Raw genomic sequence first — 23,705 nt, forward strand, 5'->3', positions numbered from 1 at the left:
TATTGGTGGAACAGAATGAGCCTGTTGTTGGTGGTATTGTGGAACAGAATGAGCCTGTTGTTGGTGGTATTGGTGGAACAGAATGAGCCTGTTGTTGGTGGTATTGTGGAACAGAATGAGCCTGTTGTTGGTGGTATTGGTGGAACATAATGAGCCTGTTGTTGGTCGTATTGGTGGAACATAATGAGCCTGTTGTTGGTGGTATTGGTGGAACAGAATGAGCCTGTTGTTTGTGGTATTGTGGAACAGAATGAGCCTGTTGTTGGTGGTATTGGTGGAACAGAATGAGCCTGTTGTTGGTGGTATTGGTGGAACATAATGAGCCTGTTGTTGGTGGTATTGGTGGAACAGAATGAGCCTGTTGTTGGTGGTATTGGTGGAACAGAATGAGCCTGTTGTTTGTGGTATTGTGGAACAGAATGAGCCTGTTGTTGGTGGTATTGGTGGAACAGAATGAGCCTGTTGTTGGTGGTATTGTGGAACAGAATGAGCCTGTTGTTTGTGGTATTGTGGAACAGAATGAGCCTGTTGTTTGTGGTATTGTGGAACAGAATGAGCCTGTTGTTTGTGGTATTGTGGAACAGAATGAGCCTGTTGTTGGTGGTATTGGTGGAACAGAATGAGCCTGTTGTTGGTGGTATTGTGGAACAGAATGAGCCTGTTGTTGGTGGTATTGTGGAACAGAATGAGCCTGTTGTTTGTGGTATTGTGGAACAGAATGAGCCTGTTGTTGGTGGTATTTGTGGAACAGAATGAGCCTCTTGTTGGTGGTATTGTGGAACAGAATGAGCCTGTTGTTGGTGGTATTGTGGAACAGAATGAGCCTGTTGTTTGTGGTATTGTGGAACAGAATGAGCCTGTTGTTGGTGGTATTGGTAGAACAGAATGAGCCTGTTGTTGGTGGTATGGTGGAACAGAATGAGCCTGTTGTTGGTGGTATTGTGGAACAGAATGAGCCTGTTGTTGGTGGTATTGGTGGAACAGAATGAGCCTGTTGTTGGTGGTATTGTGGAACAGAATGAGCCTGTTGTTTGTGGTATTGTGGAACAGAATGAGCCTGTTGTTGGTGGTATTGTGGAACAGAATGAGCCTGTTGTTGGTGGTATTGTGGAACAGAATGAGCCTGTTGTTGGTGGTATTGTGGAACAGAATGAGCCTGTTGTTGGTGGTATTGGTGGAACAGAATGAGCCTGTTGTTGGTGGTATTGGTAGAACAGAATGAGCCTGTTGTTGGTGGTATTGGTGGAACAGAATGAGCCTGTTGTTGGTGGTATTGGTAGAACAGAATGAGCCTGTTGTTTGTGGTATTGTGGAACAGAATGAGCCTGTTGTCGGTGGTATTGGTGGAACAGAATGAGCCTGTTGTTGGTGGTATTGGTAGAACAGAATGAGCCTGTTGTTTGTGGTATTGTGGAACAGAATGAGCCTGTTGTCGGTGGTATTGGTGGAACAGAATGAGCCTGTTGTCGGTGGTATTGTGGAACAGAATGAGCCTGTTGTTTGTGGTATTGTGGAACAGAATGAGCCTGTTGTTGGTGGTATTGTGGAACAGAATGAGCCACAGCACATACACATGAACTCCTTTCAATGTGCACCAAAATTAGGATCCGTTTCCCTGATTTGCCCTGTGAAAGGCTGACACCGTCATATCATAATTTATAAACACAGCTTAGAACAAGCATTCAAATGACCCAGATTGATATATATAGTGGACTGTTTTTTTGGACGGCATAAACAACAACAGTAATTGTGTGATGGTAGGGGATGCAGGGTTGTGTTCCAAACAAAAACAATGAAAAGTGAGCTTGCTGTAGTTCCTCAACGGCACAGCTAGGAGAGCTAAAGAAAAAAAAAGTACCTTATAGTTTTAGTTGAATACTCTTCTTTGGGTCATAAAAGTGCATTTAAATTACTTAGGAAATGTGCCCACTTTGGAGAGGTGTGAGGCCACTTGGAAACAAACACCAGTTAGTCCTCTCACTCAAACCCCTTTAATTTTCTTGTCTCATGTTGCACCTACCCCACATTTTCCAGGAATATTCTCAACATGTTACTGAACGTATCCAGAGTATTTTCAGATTTTCATTATCAACAAATGCGGTGAAAAGTCCAGTAAATGTCAAATTCACATAAAGTCAACAGTGAAATGTTTGGATTCAGTCTTGTGTCAGGTGAAATGTTGTTTCCTCACCTTCAGTTGAATAATGTTCTCATAATCTTCAAAGTGTTCCCGTTTAATTTCTACCATGGTTATTCATATGCTTTCCATATTTATTCTATAAGAAACCGTTCAATTAGGCCCCATCCGTACAGGTCAATTAGGCCCCATCCGTACAGGTCAATTCCCACCAGGGTAAAGGGGTAAAGATCAGCCCAGACAGAGCCAGACAATGGAACCACACCTCTTTCTTCATTCTAAAAAAAAATTCTGGCTTTTGAAATACTGCGTTTCAACATGAACACCAAGCTACAGTATCGTCATTTCAACATGAGCACCAAGCTACAGTATCGTCGTTTCAACATGAGCACCAAGCTACAGTATTGTAGTTTCAACATGAACACCAAGCTACAGTATTGTAGTTTCAACATGAGTACCAAGCTACAGCATCGTAGTTTCAACATGAACACCAAGCTACAGTATTGTAGTTTCAACATGAGCACCAAGCTACAGCATCGTAGTTTCAACATGAACACCAAGCTACAGCATCGTCGTTTCAACATGAACACCAAGCTACAGTATTGTAGTTTCAACATGAACACCAAGCTACAGTATCGTCGTTTCAACATGAGCACCAAGCTACAGTATCGTCGTTTCAACATGAGCACCAAGCTACAGTATTGTAGTTTCAACATGAACACCAAGCTACAGTATTGTAGTTTCAACATGAGCACCAAGCTACAGCATCGTAGTTTCAACATGAACACCAAGCTACAGTATTGTAGTTTCAACATGAGCACCAAGCTACAGTATTGTAGTTTCAACATGAGCACCAAGCTACAGCATCGTAGTTTCAACATGAACACCAAGCTACAGCATCGTCGTTTCAACATGAACACCAAGCTACAGTATTGTAGTTTCAACATGAACACCAAGCTACAGTATTGTAGTTTCAACATGAACACCAAGCTACAGTATTGTAGTTTCAACATGAACACCAAGCTACAGTATCATAGTTTCAACATGAACACCAAGCTACAGTATCATCGTTTCAACATGAACACCAAGCTACAGTATTGTAGTTTCAACATGAACACCAAACTACAGTAGTGTAGTTTCAACATGAACACCAAGCTACAGTATTGTAGTTTCAACATGAACACCAAGCTACAGTATCATAATTTCAACATGAACACCAAGCTACAGTATTGTAGTTTCAACATGAACACCAAGCTACAGTATCATAATTTCAACATGAACACCAAGCTACAGTATTGTAGTTTCAACATGAGCACCAAGCTACAGTATTGTAGTTTCAACATGAACACCAAACTACAGTAGTGTAGTTTCAACATGAGCACCAAGCTACAGTATTGTAGTTTCAACATGAGCACCAAGCTACAGTATTGTAGTTTCAACATGAACACCAAGCTACAGTATTGTAGTTTCAACATGAACACCAAGCTACAGTATCATCGTTTCAACATGAACACCAAGCTACAGTATTGTAGTTTCAACATGAACACCAAGCTACAGTATCATAATTTCAACATGAACACCAAGCTACAGTATTGTAGTTTCAACATGAGCACCAAGCTACAGTATCGTCGGTTCAACATGAACACCAAGCTACAGTATGTTCACCCATTTCCAATTCATGTTCACCCAATTCCCTTTATAGGGCACTACTTTTGACCAGGGAATATGGTGCATTGTGGGATGCAGGCAGACGGTACTAGATCCAGCAGGGTGAGAACGTTGTCATGTGTCAACTGTTCTAATGAAAACCTTATTGAAAGGTTATCTTCAAACTACAATGAGTCACCATTGAGAACATATCTATTCTGATATTTTTGGAGAGGAGGGAAGTAGAGAGCTAGTTAGTATTTAATCTTATCTGATGACGTAAAAACAATGGGGTTACATACAGGAGAGCTGTCTACAGGGTTACATACCGGAGAGCAGTCTACAGGGTTACATACCGGAGAGCAGTCTACAGGGTTACATACTGGAGAGCAGTCTACAGGGTTACATACCGGAGAGCAGTCTACAGGGTTACATACCGGAGAGCAGTCTACAGGGTTACATACCATGGAGCAGTCTACAGGGTTACATACTGGGGAGCAGTCTACGGGGTTACATACAGGAGAGCTGTCTACAGGGTTACATACTGGAGAGCAGTCTGCAGTGTTACATACTGGAGAGCAGTCTACAGGGTTACATACTGGAGAGCAGTCTACAGGGTTACATACCATGGAGCAGTCTACAGGGTTACATACTGGAGAGCAGTCTACAGGGTTACATACCGGAGAGCAGTCTACAGGGTTACATACTGGAGAGCAGTCTACAGAGCTACATACTGGAGAGCAGTCTACAGGGTTACATACTGGAGAGCAGTCTACAGGGTTACATACTGGAGAGCAGTCTACAGGTTTACATACTGGAGAGCAGTCTACAGGGTTACATACCATGGAGCAGTCTACAGGGTTACATACTGGAGAGCAGTCTACAGGGTTACATACCATGGAGCAGTCTACAGGGTTACATACTGGAGAGCAGTCTACAGGGTTACATACTGGAGAGCAGTCTACAGGGTTACATACAGGAGAGCTGTCTACAGGGTTACATACCGGAGAGCAGTCTACAGGGTTACATACCGGAGAGCAGTCTACAGGGTTACATACTGGAGAGCAGTCTACAGGGTTACATACCGGAGAGCAGTCTACAGGGTTACATACCGGAGAGCAGTCTACAGGGTTACATACTGGAGAGCAGTCTACAGGGTTACATACTGGGGAGCAGTCTACGGGGTTACATACAGGAGAGCTGTCTACAGGGTTAGATACCGGAGAGCAGTCTACAGGGCTACATACTGGAGAGCAGTCTACAGGGTTACATACTGGAGAGCAGTCTACAGGGTTACATACCATGGAGCAGTCTACAGGGTTACATACTGGAGAGCAGTCTACAGGGTTACATACCGGAGAGCAGTCTACAGGGTTACATACTGGAGAGCAGTCTACAGGGTTACATACTGGAGAGCAGTCTACAGGTTTACATACTGGAGAGCAGTCTACAGGGTTACATACCATGGAGCAGTCTACAGGGTTACATACTGGAGAGCAGTCTACAGGGTTACATACCATGGAGCAGTCTACAGGGTTACATACTGGAGAGCAGTCTACAGGGTTACATACTGGAGAGCAGTCTACAGGGTTACATACTGGAGAGCAGTCTACAGGGTTACATACTGGAGAGCAGTCTACAGGGTTACATACTGGAGAGCAGTCTGCAGTGTTACATACCGGAGAGCAGTCTACAGGGTTACATACAGGAGAGCAGTCTACAGGGTTACATACCATGGAGCAGTCTACAGGGTTACATACTGGAGAGCAGTCTACATGGTTACATACTGGAGAGCAGTCTACAGGGTTACATACAGGAGAGCAGTCTACAGGGTTACATACTGGAGAGCAGTCTACAGGGTTACATACTGGAGAGCAGTCTACACGGTTACATACTGGAGAGCAGTCTACAGGTTTACATACTGGAGAGCAGTCTACAGGGTTACATACCATGGAGCAGTCTACAGGGTTACATACTGGAGAGCAGTCTACAGGGTTACATACCATGCAGCAGTCTACAGGGTTACATACTGGAGAGCAGTCTACAGGGTTACATACTGGAGAGCAGTCTACAGGGTTACATACTGGAGAGCAGTCTACAGGGTTACATACTGGAGAGCAGTCTACAGGGTTACATACTGGAGAGTAGTCTGCAGTGTTACATACCGGAGAGCAGTCTACAGGGTTACATACAGGAGAGCAGTCTACAGGGTTACATACCATGGAGCAGTCTACAGGGTTACATACTGGAGAGCAGTCTACAGGGTTACATACCGGAGAGCAGTCTACATGGTTACATACTGGAGAGCAGTCTACAGGGTTACATACTGGAGAGCAGTCTACAGGGTTACATACTGGAGAGCAGTCTACAGGGTTACATACTGGAGAGCAGTCTACAGGGTTACATACTGGAGAGCAGTCTACAGGGTTACATACTGGGGAGCAGTCTACAGGGTTACATACAGGAGAGCAGTCTACAGGGTTACATACTGGAGAGCAGTCTACAGGGTTACATACTGGAGAGCAGTCTACAGGGTTACATACTGGAGAGCAGTCTACAGGGTTACATACTGGAGAGCAGTCTACAGGGTTACATACAGGAGAGCAGTCTACAGGGTTACATACTGGAGAGCAGTCTACAGCGTTACATACTGGAGAGCAGTCTACAGGGTTACATACCGGGGAGCAGTCTACATGGTTACATACTGGAGAGCAGCCTACAGGGTTACATACAGGAGAGCTGTCTACAGGGTTACGTACCGGAGAGCAGTCTACAGGGTTACATACTGGAGAGCAGCCTACAGGGTTACATACTGGAGAGCAGTCTACAGGGTTACATACTGGAGAGCAGTCTACAGGGTTACATACTGGAGAGCAGTCTACAGGGTTACATACAGGAGAGCAGTCTACAGGGTTACATACTGGAGAGCAGTCTACAGGGTTACATACCATGGAGCAGTCTACAGGGTTACATACTGGGGAGCAGTCTACAGGGTTACATACTGGGGAGCAGTCTACAGGGTTACATACCATGGAGCAGTCTACAGGGTTACATACTGGAGAGCAGTCTACAGGGTTACATACTGGAGAGCAGTCTACAGGGTTACATACTGGAGAGCAGTCTACAGGGTTACATACTGGAGAGCAGTCTACAGGGTTACATACTGGGGAGCAGTCTACAGGGTTACATACTGGAGAGCAGTCTACAGGGTTACATACTGGAGAGCAGTCTACAGGGTTACATACTGGAGAGCAGTCTACAGGGTTACATACAGGAGAGCAGTCTACAGGGTTACATACAGGAGAGCAGTCTACAGGGTTACATACTGGGGAGCAGTCTACAGGGTTACATACTGGAGAGCAGTCTACAGGGTTACATACTGGAGAGCAGTCTACAGGTTTACATACTGGAGAGCAGTCTACAGGTTTACATACTGGAGAGCAGTCTACAGGGTTACATACCATGGAGCAGTCTACAGGGTTACATACTGGGGAGCAGTCTACAGGGTTACATACCATGGAGCAGTCTACAGGGTTACATACTGGGGAGCAGTCTACAGGGTTACATACTGGGGAGCAGTCTACAGGGTTACATACTGGGGAGCAGTCTACAGGGTTACATACTGGGGAGCAGTCTACAGGGTTACATACTGGGGAGCAGTCTACAGGGTTACATACTGGAGAGCAGTCTAGAGGGTTACATACCATGGAGCAGTCTACAGGGTTACATACTGGGGAGCAGTCTACAGGGTTACATACTGGAGAGCAGTCTACAGGGTTACATACTGGAGAGCAGTCTACAGGGTTACATACTGGAGAGCAGTCTACAGGGTTACATACTGGGGAGCAGTCTACATGGTTACATACTGGAGAGCAGTCTACAGGGTTACATACTGGAGAGCAGTCTACAGGGTTACATACTGGAGAGCAGTCTACAGGGTTACATACTGGAGAGCAGTCTACAGGGTTACATACTGGAGAGCAGTCTACAGGTTTACATACTGGAGAGCAGTCTACAGGTTTACATACTGGAGAGCAGTCTACAGGGTTACATACCATGGAGCAGTCTACAGGGTTACATACTGGGGAGCAGTCTACAGGGTTACATACCATGGAGCAGTCTACAGGGTTACATACTGGGGAGCAGTCTACAGGGTTACATACTGGGGAGCAGTCTACAGGGTTACATACTGGGGAGCAGTCTACAGGGTTACATACTGGGGAGCAGTCTACAGGGTTACATACTGGAGAGCAGTCTAGAGGGTTACATACCATGGAGCAGTCTACAGGGTTACATACTGGGGAGCAGTCTACAGGGTTACATACTGGAGAGCAGTCTACAGGGTTACATACTGGAGAGCAGTCTACAGGGTTACATACTGGAGAGCAGTCTACAGGGTTACATACTGGGGAGCAGTCTACATGGTTACATACTGGAGAGCAGTCTACAGGGTTACATACTGGAGAGCTGTCTACAGGGTTACATACTGGAGAGCAGTCTACAGGGTTACATACTGGAGAGCAGTCTACAGGGTTACATACTGGGGAGCAGTCTACAGGGTTACATACTGGGGAGCAGTCTACAGGGTTACATACTGGAGAGCAGTCTACAGGGTTACATACTGGGGAGCAGTCTACAGGGTTACATACAGGAGAGCAGTCTACAGGGTTACATATTGGGGAGCAGTCTACAGGGTTACATACTGGAGAGCAGTCTACAGGGTTACATACTGGAGAGCAGTCTACAGGGTTACATACTGGAGAGCAGTCTACAGGGTTACATACTGGAGAGCAGTCTACAGGGTTACATACAGGAGAGCAGTCTACAGGGTTACATACTGGGGAGCAGTCTACAGGGTTACATACTGGAGAGCAGTCTACAGGTTTACATACTGGGGAGCAGTCTACAGGGTTACATACTGGAGAGCAGTCTACAGGGTTACATACTGGAGAGCAGTCTACAGGTTTACATACTGGGGAGCAGTCTACAGGGTTACATACTGGAGAGCAGTCTACAGGGTTACATACTGGAGAGCAGTCTACAGGTTTACTTTCTGGGAACCTTTCTAGTTGCTGTTTGTTTTTGTTGGTTTTCTTAGCACAGCTAATTTTTTTATTACAATTTTCCCATTACATTTAGTTAATGTTTGTATGTTGTCTGTTCGTATATATTTTTTTTCTTGTTTATATGTAAACCTGCCCAGGGAATGCAGATGGAAATTAGTCTGGTAAAATCTGGTACATTTTTTCTCAAGTGTCCTGAGAATTATGTTTTGTTGTACATTGTCCCTGTTCAAATCAACGTAATAATATCAACAATAATATGTTATTTCTCAATCAAAATGTGTCGCACATGTCAATGACTTCTTACTATCAGCTTAATACAATTGGCCCAACCGCGCACTCTTCCGATTGGCCCAACCGCGCACTCTTCCGATTGGCCCAACCGCGCACTCTTCCGATTGGCCCAACCGCGCACTCTTCCGATTGGCCCAACCGCGCACTCTTCCGATTGGCCCAACCGCGCACTCTTCTGATTGGCCCAACTGAACGCTCTTCTGATTGGTCCCACATGAACGCTCTTCTCATGGGTTGTTGGATATCTCTGGATCTGCAATCTTTTCCATGGCGACACACGAAGTTAGAGAGGTAGCCATTTTTTACAGCCACAAGCACACCCTTCCCCTGACTCACCCATGAAGTTTAGGTACTCCCCTCAACTCACCCATGAAGTTGAGGTACTCCCCTCAACTTACCCATGAGGTTGAGGTACTCCCCTCTCCCCCCAACTCACCCATGAAGTTTAGGTACTCCCCTCAACTCACCCATGAGATTGAGATACTCCCCTCTCCCCCCAACTCACACATGAAGTTGAGGTACTCCCCTCTCCCCGCCAACTCACCTATGAAGTTGAGGTAGCCCTCTCTCCCCAACTCACCCATGAAGTTGGTGGCCCCCTCTCTCCCCAACTCACCCATGAAGTTGGTGGCCCCCTCTCTCCCCAACTCACCCATGAAGTTGAGGTAGCCCTCTCCCCAACTCAGCCATGAAGTTGAGGTAGCCCTCTCCCCAACTCAGCCATGAAGTTGAGGTAGCCCTCTCCCCAACTCACCCATGAAGTTGAGGTAGCCCTCTCCCCAACTCACCCATGAAGTTGAGGTAGCCCTCTCCCCCCAGAGCGTGTGTGAGGAGGCGGATCATCTTATGTAGCTGGATGCCTCGGTCGATGACGGGAGTCATGGGGATCAGGGAACTCATGTTGGTGTACATCTCTTTATCCATCAGCCAGAAGGCCAGGGACTTATCACCTACCAGAGACTAGAGACAGAGATGAAGAGAGAGAGATGAAGAGAGAGAGAGAGATGAAGAGAGAGATGGAGAGAGAGAGATGTTGCGAGAGAGATGAAGAGAGAGAGATGAAGAGAGAGAGATGTAGCGAGAGAGATGTTGCGAGAGAGATGAAGAGAGAGATGGAGAGAGAGAGAGAGATATAGCGAGAGAGATGGAGAGAGAGATGGAGAGAGAGATGGAGAGAGAGATGAAGAGAGAGAGAGAGATGAAGAGAGAGAGAGAGATATAGCGAGAGAGATGGAAAGGGAGATGGAGAGAGAGATGTGGAGAGAGAGATGTAGCGAGAGAGATGGAGAGAGAGAGATGGAGAGAGAGAGATGGAGAGAGAGAGATGACGAGAGAGAGAGAGATGAAGAGAGAGAGATGAAGACAGAGAGATGAAGAGAGAGAGAGAGATATAGCGAGAGAGATGGAGAGAGAGACGGAGAGAGAGATGACGAGAGCGAGATGAAGAGAGAGAGAGATATATAGCGAGAGAGAGATGAGAGAGAGATGACGAGAGAGATGAAGAGAGAGAGATGAAGAGAGAAAGAGAGAGAGAGAGAGATGAAGAGAGAGAGAGAGAGAGATTAAGAGAAAGAGAGAGAGATGAAGAGAGAGAGAGATATAGCAAGAGAGAGAGAGATATAGCAAGAGAGATGGAGAGAGAGATGGAGAGAGAGAGATGGAGAGAGAGATAGAGAGAGAGAGAGATGGAGAGAGAGAGAGATGGAGAGAGAGAGAGATGGAGAGAGAAACCCCATTTGTGAGTGTAATATTTATTTAACTTTCGTTTATGATCTATTTCACTTGCTTTTTTAATGTAAACACATGTCTCCCTTGCCAATAAAGGCCTTTGAACTGAATTGAGAGAGATGTAGAGAGCGAGAGATACACACATGGCCAAAATGATGTATTTTGTATTCATGATGGATCCTCATAAATCATCTGCCAGCTAACCTTCCTGGGGTCCGGCGAAATTCAGGCAGTTATACAATCACAAAACATTCACTACAGAATTCACAACACACTAAGCGTGTTCCCTCAGGCCCATACTCCACTACCACATATCTACAACACAAAATACACGTGTACACGAGTGTGTATAGTGAGTGTGTTATCATGTGTACGTGTATGCATGTGTCTGCGCCTGTGTTTCTCTTCACAGTCCCCACTGTCCCCACTGTATTTGAATCTGTTTTTTAAAATCTGATTCTACTGCATGTATCTTGACCCTATTCCTGATGTGGAATAGAGTTCCATGTAGTCATGGCTCTATGTAGTACTGTGGAATAGAGTTCCATGTAGTCATGGCTCTATGTAGTACTGTGGAATAGAGTTCCATGTAGTCATGGCTCTATGTAGTACTGTGGAATAGAGTTCCATGTAGTCATGGCTCTATGTAGTACTGTGGAATAGAGTTCCATGTGGTCATGGCTCTATGTAGTACTGTGGAATAGAGTTCCATGTAGTCATGGCTCTATGTAGTACTGTGGAATAGAGTTCCATGTAGTCATGGCTCTATGTAGTACTGTGGAATAGAGTTCCATGTAGTCACGGCTCTATGTAGTAACTGTGGAATAGAGTTCCATGTAGTCATGGCTCTATGTAGTACTGTGGAATAGAGTTCCATGTAGTCATGGCTCTATGTAGTACTGTGCGCCTCCCAGAGTCTGTTCTGGACTTGGGGACTGTGAAGAGACTTCTGGTGGCATGTCTTGTGGGGTATGGATGGGGTATCCGAGCTGTGTACCAGTAGTTCAAACAGACAGCTCGGTTCATTCAACATGTCAATACCTCTCAAAAACACAATTAGTGATGAAATAATTCTCTCCTCCACTTCCAACCAGGAGAGATTGACATGCATATTATTAATATTAGCTCTCTGTGTACATCCAAGGGCCAGCTGTGCTGCCCTGTTCTGAGCCAATTGTAATTTTCCCGAGTCCCTTTTTGTGGCACCTGACCACACGACTGAACAGTAGTCCAGGTGCAACAAAACTAGTCTGTAGGACCTGCCTTATGATAGTGCTGTTAAGAAGGTAGAAACTAGGGCCTGTAGGACCTGCCTTGTTGACAGTGTTGTTAAGAAGGTAGAAACTAGGGCCTGTAGGACCTGCCTTGTTGATAGTGTTGTTAAGAAGGTAGAAACTAGGGCCTGTAGGACCTGCCTTGATGACAGTGTTGTTAAGAAGGTAGAAACTAGGGCCTGTAGGACCTGCCTTGTTGATAGTGTTGTTAAGAAGGTAGCAACTAGGGTCTATAGGACCTGCCTTGTTGACAGTGTTGTTAAGAAGGTAGAAACTAGGGCCTGTAGGACCTGCCTTGTTGATAGTGTTGTTAAGAAGGTAGAAACTAGGGCCTGTAGGACCTGCCTTGTTGACAGTGTTGTTAAGAAGGTAGAAACTAGGGCCTGTAGGACCTGCCTTGTTGACAGTGTTGTTAAGAAGGTAGAAACTAGGGCCTGTAGGACCTGCCTTGTTGACAGTGTTGTTAAGAAGGTAGAAACTAGGGCTGTTTAGGCATCTCAACTTGCTCAATTTCAACATTATTTATTACAAGATTTAGTTCAGGTTTAGTGAAGGCTTTGTCCCAAATACATAGATTTTAGTTTTTGAAATATTTAGGACTAACTTATTTCTTGCTACCCATTCTGAAACTAACTGCAGCTCTTTGTTAAGTGTTGCAGTCATTTCAGTCGATGTAGTAGCTGATGTGTATATTGTTGAGTTATCAGTTTACATAGACACACTGTCTTTATTTAAAGCCAGTGGCCTGTCGTTAGTAAAGATTGAAAAAGCTAAGGACTGCTGCCATGGGGAATTCCTGACTCTACCTGGATTATGTTGGGGAGGCTTCCATTAAAGAACACCCTCTGTGTTCTGTTAGACAGGTAACTATTTATCCACATTATAGCAGGGGGTGTAAAGCCATTAAACAAATGTTTTCCTAGCAGCAGACTATGATCGATAATGTCAAAAGCCGCACTGAAGTCTAACAAACCAGCCCCTATAATCTTTTTATCATCAATTTCTCTCAGCCAATCATCAGTCATTTGTGTAAGTGCTGTGCTTGTTGAATGTCCTTCCCTAGAAGCGTGCTGAAAGTTTGTTGTAAATTTGTTTCCTGTAAAATAGCATTGTCTCTGGTCAAACACAATTTTCCCCAAAACTTTACTAACGGTTGGTAACAGTGCTCCCTAGTGGTGCAGCGGTCTAAGGCACTGCATTGTCAGTGCAAGAGGTGTCACTACAGTCCCTGGTTCGAATCCAGGCTGTATCACATCCAGCCGGTTGAGGTCAGGGCTCTGAGCAAGCCAGTCAAGTTCTTCCACACTGATCTCAACAAACCATTTCTGTACGAACATTGCTTTGTGCACAGGGGCATTGTCATGCTGAATCAGGAAAGGGCCTTCCCCAAACTGTTGCCACAAAGTTGGAAGCACAGAATTTTCTAGAATGTCAATGTATGCTGTAGCGTTAAGATTTCCCTTCACCGGAACTAAGGGACCGAACCATGAAAAACAGCCCCAGACCACAGTTCCTCATCCACCAAACTTTACAGCTGGCACTACGCATTCAGGCAGGTACTGTTCTCCTGGCATCCGCCAAACCCCAGATTTGTGGTTCATCACTCCAGAGAACGTGTTTCCACTGCGCCTGAGTCCAATGTCGGCGAGCTTTACACCACTCCAGCCGACGCCTGGCATTGTGCATGGTGATCTTAGGCTTGTGTGCGGTTGCTCGGCCATGGAAACCCATTTCATGAAGCTCCCAACTAACAGTTATTGCGCTGACATTGCTTCCAGAGGCAGTTTGAAACTCGGTAGTGAGTGTTGCAACCGAGGACAGAATTTTTTTGCGCTAAATGCTTCAGCACTCGGCGGTCCCGTTCCGTGAGATCGTGTGGCCTACCACTTCGGGGCTGAGCCGTTGTTGCTCCTAGATGTTTCCACTTCACAATAACAGCACTTACAGTTGACCGGGGCAGCTCTATCAGTGCTGCAATTTGGCGAACTGACTTGTTGAAAAGGTGGCATCCTATGGCAGTGCCACGTTGAAAGTCACTGAGCTCCTCAGTTAGCCCATTCTACTGACAATGTTTGTCTATGGAGATTGCATGGATGAGTGCTAGATTTTATACACCCGTCGACAAGGAGTGTGGCTGAAATAGCAGAATCCACTAATTTGCAGGTGTGTCCACATACTTTTGCCTCCCATAGTGTAGAGAGAGAGAGATCAAAAAACAGATCAGAAAACTCATGTTGGTGTACATCTCTTTATCCATTAACCAGAAGGACAGGGATTTATCACCTACCACGGACTAGACACATATGCCTATTATGAGGTTCATACACATTTTATTGACAGACACAGTTACAAATCGAGAGCTTGGGACTAATAAGGCTCTATCTACAAATTATTTGGATATAAATTGTCTTTAAAGTGCCGAATGGTTTGAACGGTGTCATTAAAGTATTTTATTAGGAGAACATTGAACGGAACAAGGCCATTTAAGGAACTCAATGTGGACAAAAATGCAGATAGAACTGTACTAGCCCCACAACCCTTAATGTAGATGTGGAGATAGGTCAACTCCAGTCCTCCAGGGCCTGACAGGTGTCACAGTTTTGCACCAGGCCTCAGCTAACACCCCTGACTCCAATAATCACCTAACAACGATCTTCAGTTCAGAATGACATTTGATTAAACCAGCTGTGTTTGTTAGGGATTGGAGAAAAAGTGTGACACCAATCATGTTAAAGACTAGAGGGACAGTACAGAAAGGAAGCGGAGAGACGGAGGATGGAACCACTGTGTCCAGGGTGCCATATGCGGTCTGGTTCACCAGAGATAGACCTAGAACCGTGTTAAATGAATAAATAAAGAGTTGTGATGATGGGCTGGTTGTGTTACCTGGTCGTGGCTCTCTGCGTACGCGATGCAGTTCTCTCCGTATCGTCTGTTTGTCAGAGTGTAGACAATGTTACCCATGTCCCAGGCCTCGTCTGCCAACTCCTTCAGAATCTAGACGTCAACATAAGACAAGAGGAATATCTGAATACAGCTTCGTAAAACACAAAGATTCTCTCTCTCTCTCTCTCTCTCTCTCAGCATGGCAGAGACAGAGTAGAAGTACCACCTGAGTGGAGTAGCTTCATCTCTAACCCTCCATTGACTTTGGAGGGTTACTGTTCACCAGAGAGCTCAACGGTCTGTCCACACAACACCAGCTTGCTTCATTACATTATTTTATTTCAGTGGCCCTTGTGGCATGATTTGTGTTGAGGCTGTGTGTGATGCTGTAGCGTAAAAGCAATAAGGTCAGAGAAGCAGTGCTCTATAATGAAAACAGTCACAGGTAAGAGAGAGTGGAGACGGTAGTAGAGGATCCAGGGGAGACGGTGGTAGAGAATCTAAGGGAGGTGGTGGTAGAGAATCTAAGGGAGGTGGTGGTAGAGAATCTAAAGGAGGTGGTGGTAGAGAATCTAAGGGAGGTGGTGGTAGAGAATCTAAGGGAGGTGGTGGTAGAGAATCTAAGGGAGGTGGTGGTAGAGAATCTAAGGGAGGTGGTGGTAGATAATCTAAGGGAGGTGGTGGTAGAGAATCTAAAGGAGGTGGTGGTAGAGAATCTAAGGGAGGTGGTGGTAGAGAATCTAAGGGAGGTGGTGGTAGAGAATCTAGGGGAGGTGGTGGTAGAGAATCTAAAGGAGGTGGTGGTAGAGAATCTAAAGGAGGTGGTGGTAGAGAATCTAAGGGAGGTGGTGGTAGAGAATCTAGGGGAGGTGGTGGTAGAGAATCTAAAGGAGGTGGTGGTAGAGAATCTAAAGGAGGTGGTGGTAGATAATCTAAGGGAGGTGGTGGTAGAGAATCTAAGGGAGGTGGTGGTAGAGAATCTAAGGGAGGTGGTGGTAGAGAATCTAAAGGAGGTGGTGGTAGAGAATCTAAGGGAGGTGGTGGTAGAGAATCTAAGGGAGGTGGTGGTAGAGAATCTAAGGGAGGTGGTGGTAGATAATCTAAGGGAGGTGGTGGTAGAGAATCTAAGGGAGGTGGTGGTAGAGAATCTAAGGGAGGTGGTGGTAGAGAATCTAAGGGAGGTGGTGGTAGATAATCTAAGGGAGGTGGTGGTAGAGAATCTAAGGGAGGTGGTGGTAGAGAATCTAAGGGAGGTGGTGGTAGATCGCAATTCAAGAGTGAAACATGGTTTTCAAGGTCGGACAGGCAAACAGGAAGGCTTATATTAACGCCTGCTGTACCAAACTAAATGCTAGGTTGGAAGCTAGGAGAAATAATGTGAGAGTTGAGGTAAATACAGGAGACGATTCAGACAGCTACATGAACATGATGATCTCAGTGATAATTCAGATGGAATTATTAACAGGAATAAGTGTACCTGTGTCGGGAAACACAGCACGACTTGAAAACAACCCGTTTTATAATAGTCTATTTTTCCATGTCCCCCTCTAGATTTATTCTGAACAAGAAATATAAAACACAACATGCAACAATTTCAAAGATTTTACTGAGTTTGAGTTCATATAAGTAAATCAGTCAATTGAAATGAATTCATTAGACCCTTGTCTATGGATTACACATGACTCTGCATTTTTCCACCAACAAAAGGGCTTTATTACAGACATAAATACTCCTCAGTTTCATCAGCTGTCCAGGTGGCTGGTCTCAGACAATCCTGCAGGTGAAGAAGCCGGGTGTGGAGGTCCTGAGCTGGAGTGGTTTACACATGGTCTCGGGTTGTGATGCCGGTTGGACATACTGCCAAATTCTCTAAAATGATGGAGGCGGTTTATGGTAGAGAAGTTAACATTAAATTCTCTGGCAACAGTTCTGCTGGACAATCCTTCAGTCACCATGCCAATTGCACGCTCCGTCAAAACTTGAGACATCAGTGGTATTGTGTTGTGTGACAAAAGTTGCACATTTTAGAGTGGCCTCTTATTGTCCCCAGCACAAAGTGCACCTGTGTAATGATCATGCTGTTTAATCAGCTTCTTGATATGCCACACCTGTCAGGTGGATGGATTATCTTGGCAAAGGAGAAATGCACACTAACAGGGATGTAAACATGTTTGTACAACACTTGAGAGAAATAAGTAGATTCAATTGCAGTAAAGTAAGTAGATTAAATAGCAGTAAAGTACACAACTACACTAAATTAAACTCAACTGCAGTAAAGTCGACTCAACTGCAGTCAAGTAAGTAGACAACTACAGTCAAGTACAGAGCTAAACTAAATTAAACTCAACTGCAGTAAAGTAGATTCAACTACAGTAAAATAACTAGACAACTGCAAAAAAGTCGACTCAACTGCAGTCAAGTAAGTAGACAACTACAGTCAAGTACAGAGCTAAACTAAATTAAACTCAACTGCAGTAAAGTAGATTCAACTACAGTAAAATAACTAGACAACTGCAGTAAAGTAGATTCAACTGCAGTCAAGTAAGTAGACAACTACAGTCAAGTACAGAGCTAAACTAAATTAAACTCAACTGCAGTAAAGTAGATTCAACTACAGTAAAATAACTAGACAACTGCAGTAAAGTAGATTCAACTGCAGTAAAATAACTAGACAACTGCAGTAAAGTAGATTCAACTACAGTAAAATAACTAGACAACTGCAGTAAAGTAGATTCAACTGCAGTAAAATAACTAGACAACTGCAGTAAAGTATATTCAACTACAGTAAAGTAGACTCGACTACTCAGTAAAGAAAGTAGACTCGACTACAGTAAATAAAGTAGACTAAACTACAGTAAATAAAGTAGACTAACCTACAGTAAATAAAGTAGACAACTACAGTAAAGAAAGTAGACTCAACAACAGTAAAGAAAGTAGACAACTACAGTTTTTTTTATTTATTTTTTATTTGACCTTTATTTAACTAGGCAAGTCAGTTAAGAACAAATTCTTATTTTCAATGACGGCATAGGAACAGTGGGTTAACTGCCTGTTCAGGGGCAGAACGACAGATTTGTACCTTGTCAGCTTGGGGATTTGAACTTGCAACCTTTCGGTTACTAGCCCAACACTCTAACCACTAGGCTACCCTGCCGCCCCACAGTAACGAAGGTAGACTAAACTACAGTAAAGAAAGTAGACAACTACAGTAAAGAAAGTAGACTCAACTACAGTAAAGAAAGTAGACTCAACTACAGTAAAGAAAGTAGACTCAACTACAGTAAAGAAAGTAGGCTCAACTACAGTAAAAGTAGACTCAACTACAGTAAAGAAAGTAGACTCAACTACAGTAAAGAAAGTAGACTCAACTGCAGTAAAGAAAGTAGACTAAACTACAGTAAAGAAAGTAGACTCAACTACAGTAACGAAGGTAGACAACTACAGTCGGAGCTGGAATTAACAGCATGGATTCTCCACTTGTCTGTGTGTAAAACCAATAAAGTATATATCTGCATGGTGCTGTGATTTCTCCTTTTCTGTCAGTCTACAGGCTACAGGCTACGGCCTACAGTCTACGGCCTACAGTCTACAGGCTACGGCCTACAGGCTACGGTCTACAGGCTACGGTCCACAGGCTACGGTCTACAGGCTACGGTCTACAGGCTACAGTCTACAGGCTACAGTCTACAGGCTACAGTCTACAGGCTACAGTCTACAGGCTACAGTCTACAGGCTACAGTCTACAGGCTACAGTCTACACTGAGGCTGTGTCAATCTGCTTTGTGTGTGTCTGTGGGTGGTTGGGGGGTGGGTGGGGGGGGAGGGTTAAGGCTCTGTCGTCCTGCTCTGTGTGCGTGTGTGTGTGTGTGTGTGGTATTTTGGCCATGCTGTGAAGCTTTACCATACATCTACCCAGCCTTTTATCTTGGAGTCAAACTTTACTTTATTTAGTAAAAGGAGATGTGTAGAGAGTTGAAGAGCGTGACAGAGAAACTGCGTGTAGCCTCTTACATGCTGTGTGTGTCTGTATCCTCTCACACATTGTTAATGTACTCTGCCTCTCTCAGCAGTAGGTTTTACCCCTCACACACACACACACACACACACACACACACACACACACACACACACACACACACACACACACACACACACACAATACCAACTGCTCTCAGCCTACTCTGACCTTCCTTAGTAATGCTTGGCTAGCTGACCAGTCAGTCAGTTGTGTGTGTGTGTGTGTCAGTTAGTCAGCATGCTGTGTACCACTAGGCTAGCTACCAGTGAGACCCAGCCCTGCGTGTCCATCGGTCCGCTACCCTTAACGTTCTGCTGGATTAGTCAGAGGCCCTGCCTGCCGCTGGAGACGCCACTGCTTCAAACAACATGGACTTGCTAGTTCAATATTCATCTGGAGAGGGATTTCTTTCTGGTTGCAATTTTTTCAGAATAATTTTGGTTTGGTGTATCTGTGTGTTAGCACCAACAAACAAGCTGTGTGTATCGGTGTGTATCTGTGTGTATCTGTGTGTTGGCACCAACCAACAGGCTGTGTGTATCTGTGTGTTGGCACCAACCAACAGGCTGTGTGTATCTGTGTGTTGGCACCAACCAACAGGCTGTGTGTATTTGTGTGTATCTGTGTGTTAGCACCAACCAACAGGCTGTGTGTATCTGTGTGTTGGCACCAACCAACAGGCTGTGTGTATCTGTGTGTTAGCACCAACCAACAGGCTGTGTGTATCTGTGTGTATCTGTGTGTTAGCACCAACCAACAGGCAGTGTGTATCTGTGTGTATCTGTGTGTTAGCACCAACCAACAGGCTGTGTGTATCTGTGTGTTAGCACCAACCAACAGGCTGTGTGTATCTGTGTGTATCTGTGTGTTGGCACCAACGAACAGGCTGTGTGTATCTGTGTGTATCTGTGTCTATCAGTGTGTTGGCAACAACCAACAGGCTGTGTGTATCTGTGTGTTGGCACCAACCAACAGGCTGTGTGTATCTGTGTGTATCTGTGTGTTGGCACCAACCAACAGGCTGTGTGTATCTGTGTGTATCTGTGTGTATCTGTGTGTTAGCACCAACCAACAGGCTGTGTGTATCTGTGTGTATCTGTGTGTTAGCACCAACCAACAGGCTGTGTGTATATGTGTGTATCTGTGTGTATCTGTGTGTTGGCACCAACCAACAGGCTGTGTGTATCTGTGTGTTGGCACCAACCAACAGGCTGTGTGTATCGGTGTGTATCTGTGTGTTGGCACCAACCAACAGGCTGTGTGTATCTGTGTGTATCTGTGTGTTAGCACCAACCAACAGGCTGTGTGTATCTGTGTGACAGCACCAACCAACAGGCTGTGTGTATCTGTGTGTTGGCACCAACCAACAGGCTGTGTGTATCTGTGTGTTAGCACCAACCAACAGGCTGTGTGTATCTGTGTGTATCTGTGTGTTAGCACCAACCAACAGGCTGTGTGTATCTGTGTGTTAGCACCAACCAACAGGCTGTGTGTATCTGTGTGTATCTGTGTGTTAGCACCAACCAACAGGCTGTGTGTATCTGTGTGTTGGCACCAACCAACAGGCTGTGTGTATCTGTGTGTTGGCACCAACCAACAGGCTGTGTGTATCTGTGTGTATCTGTGTGTTGGCACCAACCAACAGGCTGTGTGTATCTGTGTGTATCTGTGTGTTGGCACCAACCAACAGGCTGTGTGTATCTGTGTGTTAGCACCAACCAACAGGCTGTGTGTATCTGTGTGTATCTGTGTGTTGGCACCAACCAACAGGCTGTGTGTATCTGTGTGTTGGCACCAACCAACAGGCTGTGTGTATCTGTGTGTATCTGTGTGGATCTGTTTGTTGGCACCAACCAACAGGCTGTGTGTATCTGTGTGTTAGCACCAACCAACAGGCTGTGTGTATCTGTGTGATTCTGTGTGTATCTGTGTGTTAGCACCAACCAACAGGCTGTGTGTATCGGTGTGTATCTGTGTGTATCTGTGTGTTAGCACCAACCAACAGGCTGTGTGTATCTGTGTGTATCTGTGTGTATCTGTGTGTTGACACCAACCAACAGGCTGTGTGTATCGGTGTGTATCTGTGCGTATCTGTGTGTTGGCACCAACCAACAGGCTGTGTGTATTTGTGTGTATCTGTGTGTTAGCACCAACCAACAGGCTGTGTGTATCTGTGTGACAGCACCAACCAACAGGCTGTGTGTATCTGTGTGTTGGCACCAACCAACAGGCTGTGTGTATTGTGTGTTAGCACCAACCAACAGGCTGTGTGTATCTGTGTGTATCTGTGTGTTAGCACCAACCAACAGGCTGTGTGTATCTGTGTGTTAGCACCAACCAACAGGCTGTGTGTATCTGTGTGTATCTGTGTGTTAGCACCAACCAACAGGCTGTGTGTATCTGTGTGTTGGCACCAACGAACAGGCTGTGTGTATCTGCGTGTATCTGTGTGTATCAGTGTGTTGGCACCAACCAACAGGCTGTGTGTATCTGTGTGTTGGCACCAACCAACAGGCTGTGTGTATCTGTGTGTATCTGTGTGTTGGCACCAACCAACAGGCTGTGTGTATCTGTGTGTTGGCACCAACGAACAGGCTGTGTGTATCGGCGTGTATCTGTGTGTATCAGTGTGTTGGCACCAACCAACAGGATGTGTGTATCTGTGTGTTGGCACCAACCAACAGGCTGTGTGTATCTGTGTGTTGGCACCAACCAACAGGCTGTGTGTATCTGTGTGTATCTGTGTGTTGGCACCAACCAACAGGCTGTGTGTATCTGTGTGTATCTGTGTGTTAGCACCAACCAACAGGCTGTGTGTATCTGTGTGTTGGCACCAACGAACAGGCTGTGTGTATCTGCGTGTATCTGTGTGTATCAGTGTGTTGGCACCAACCAACAGGCTGTGTGTATCTGTGTGTTGGCACCAACCAACAGGCTGTGTGTATCTGTGTGTTGGCACCAACCAACAGGCTGTGTGTATCTGTGTGTATCTGTGTGTTGGCACCAACCAACAGGCTGTGTGTATCTGTGTGTATCTGTGTGTTGGCACCAACCAACAGGCTGTGTGTATCTGTGTGTATCTGTGTGTTGGCACCAACCAACAGGCTGTGTGTATCTGTGTGTATCTGTGTGTTAGCACCAACCAACAGGCTGTGTGTATATGTGTGTATCTGTGCGTATCTGTGTGTTGGCACCAACCAACAGGCTGTGTGTATCTGTGTGTATCAGTGTGTTGGCACCAACCAACAGGCTGTGTGTATCTGTGTGTTGGCACCAACCAACAGGCTGTGTGTATCTGTGTGTTGGCACCAACCAACAGGCTGTGTGTATCTGTGTGTATCTGTGTGTTGGAACCAACCAACAGGCTGTGTGTATCTGTTTGTATCTGTGTGTTAGCACCAACCAACAGGCTGTGTGTATATGTGTGTATCTGTGTGTTGGCACCAACCAACAGGATGTGTGTATCTGTGTGTATCTGTGTGTTGGCACCAACCAACAGGCTGTATGTATCGGTGTGTATCTGTGTGTTGGCACCAACCAACAGGCTGTGTGTATCTGTGTGACAGCACCAACCAACAGGCTGTGTGTATATGTGTGTATCTGTGTGTATCTGTGTGTTGGCATCAACCAACAGGCTGTGTGTATCTGTGTGTATCTGTGTGTTGGCACCAACCAACAGGCTGTATGTATCGGTGTGTATCTGTGTGACAGCACCAACCAACAGGCTGTGTGTATCTGTGTGTACAGTATCTGTGTGTTGGCACCAACCAACAGGCTGTGTGTATCTGTGTGACAGCACCAACCAACAGGCTGTGTGTATCTGTGTGTATCTGTGTGTTGGCACCAACCAACAGGCTGTGTGTATCTGTGTGTTAGCACCAACCAACAGGCTGTGTGTATCTGTGTGTTAGCACCAACCAACAGGCTGTGTGTATCTGTGTGTATCTGTGTGTTAGCACCAACCAACAGGCTGTGTGTATCTGTGTGTTGGCACCAACCAACAGGCTGTGTGTATCTGTGTGTTGGCACCAACCAACAGGCTGTGTGTATCTGTGTGTTAGCACCAACCAACAGGCTGTGTGTGTATGTGTGTATCTGTGTGTATCTGTGTGTTGGCACCAACAAACAGGCTGTGCGTATCTGTGTGTATCTGTGTGTTGGCACCAACCAACAGGCTGTGTGTATCTGTGTGTTGGCACCAACCAACAGGCTGTGTGTATCTGTGTGTTAGCACCAACCAACAGGCTGTGTGTATCTGTGTGTATCTGTGTGTTGGCACCAACCAACAGGCTGTGTGTATCTGTGTGTATCTGTGTGTTGGCACCAACCAACAGGCTGTGTGTATATGTGTGTATCTGTGTGTTGGCACCAACCAACAGGCTGTGTGTATCTGTGTGTATCTGTGTGTTGGCACCAACCAACAGGCTGTGTGTATCTGTGTGTTGGCACCAACCAACAGGCTGTGTGTATCTGTGTGTTGGCACCAACCAACAGGCTGTGTGTATCTGTGTGTTAGCACCAACCAACAGGCTGTGTGTGTATCTGTGTGTATCTGTGTGTTGGCACCAACCAACAGGCTGTGCGTATCTGTGTGTATCTGTGTGTTGGCACCAACCAACAGGCTGTGTGTATCTGTGTGTTGGCACCAACCAACAGGC

General features: G+C 45.5%; 1 protein-coding gene across 2 annotated transcripts in view; it reads right to left on the bottom strand.

Annotated features, from left to right (window-relative positions):
• Positions 1-23,705, bottom strand: part of gbe1b (1,4-alpha-glucan branching enzyme 1b) — a 324,598-nt gene that overhangs the window by 116,570 nt on the left and 184,323 nt on the right. For both annotated transcript variants that reach the window (XM_090224112.1, XM_090224113.1), the window contains 2 exons: positions 15,030-15,140; positions 9,930-10,101 (listed from right to left, as the gene is read on the bottom strand). In XM_090224112.1, the coding sequence (XP_090080238.1) occupies positions 9,930-10,101; positions 15,030-15,140 (283 nt within the window). The remainder of the gene's footprint in view (positions 1-9,929; positions 10,102-15,029; positions 15,141-23,705) is intronic.

Source organism: Oncorhynchus mykiss, chromosome 27 (assembly GCF_057628025.1).
Source record: "Oncorhynchus mykiss isolate SJ-2025 chromosome 27, ASM5762802v1, whole genome shotgun sequence".
Classification (NCBI taxonomy): domain Eukaryota; kingdom Metazoa; phylum Chordata; class Actinopteri; order Salmoniformes; family Salmonidae; genus Oncorhynchus; species Oncorhynchus mykiss.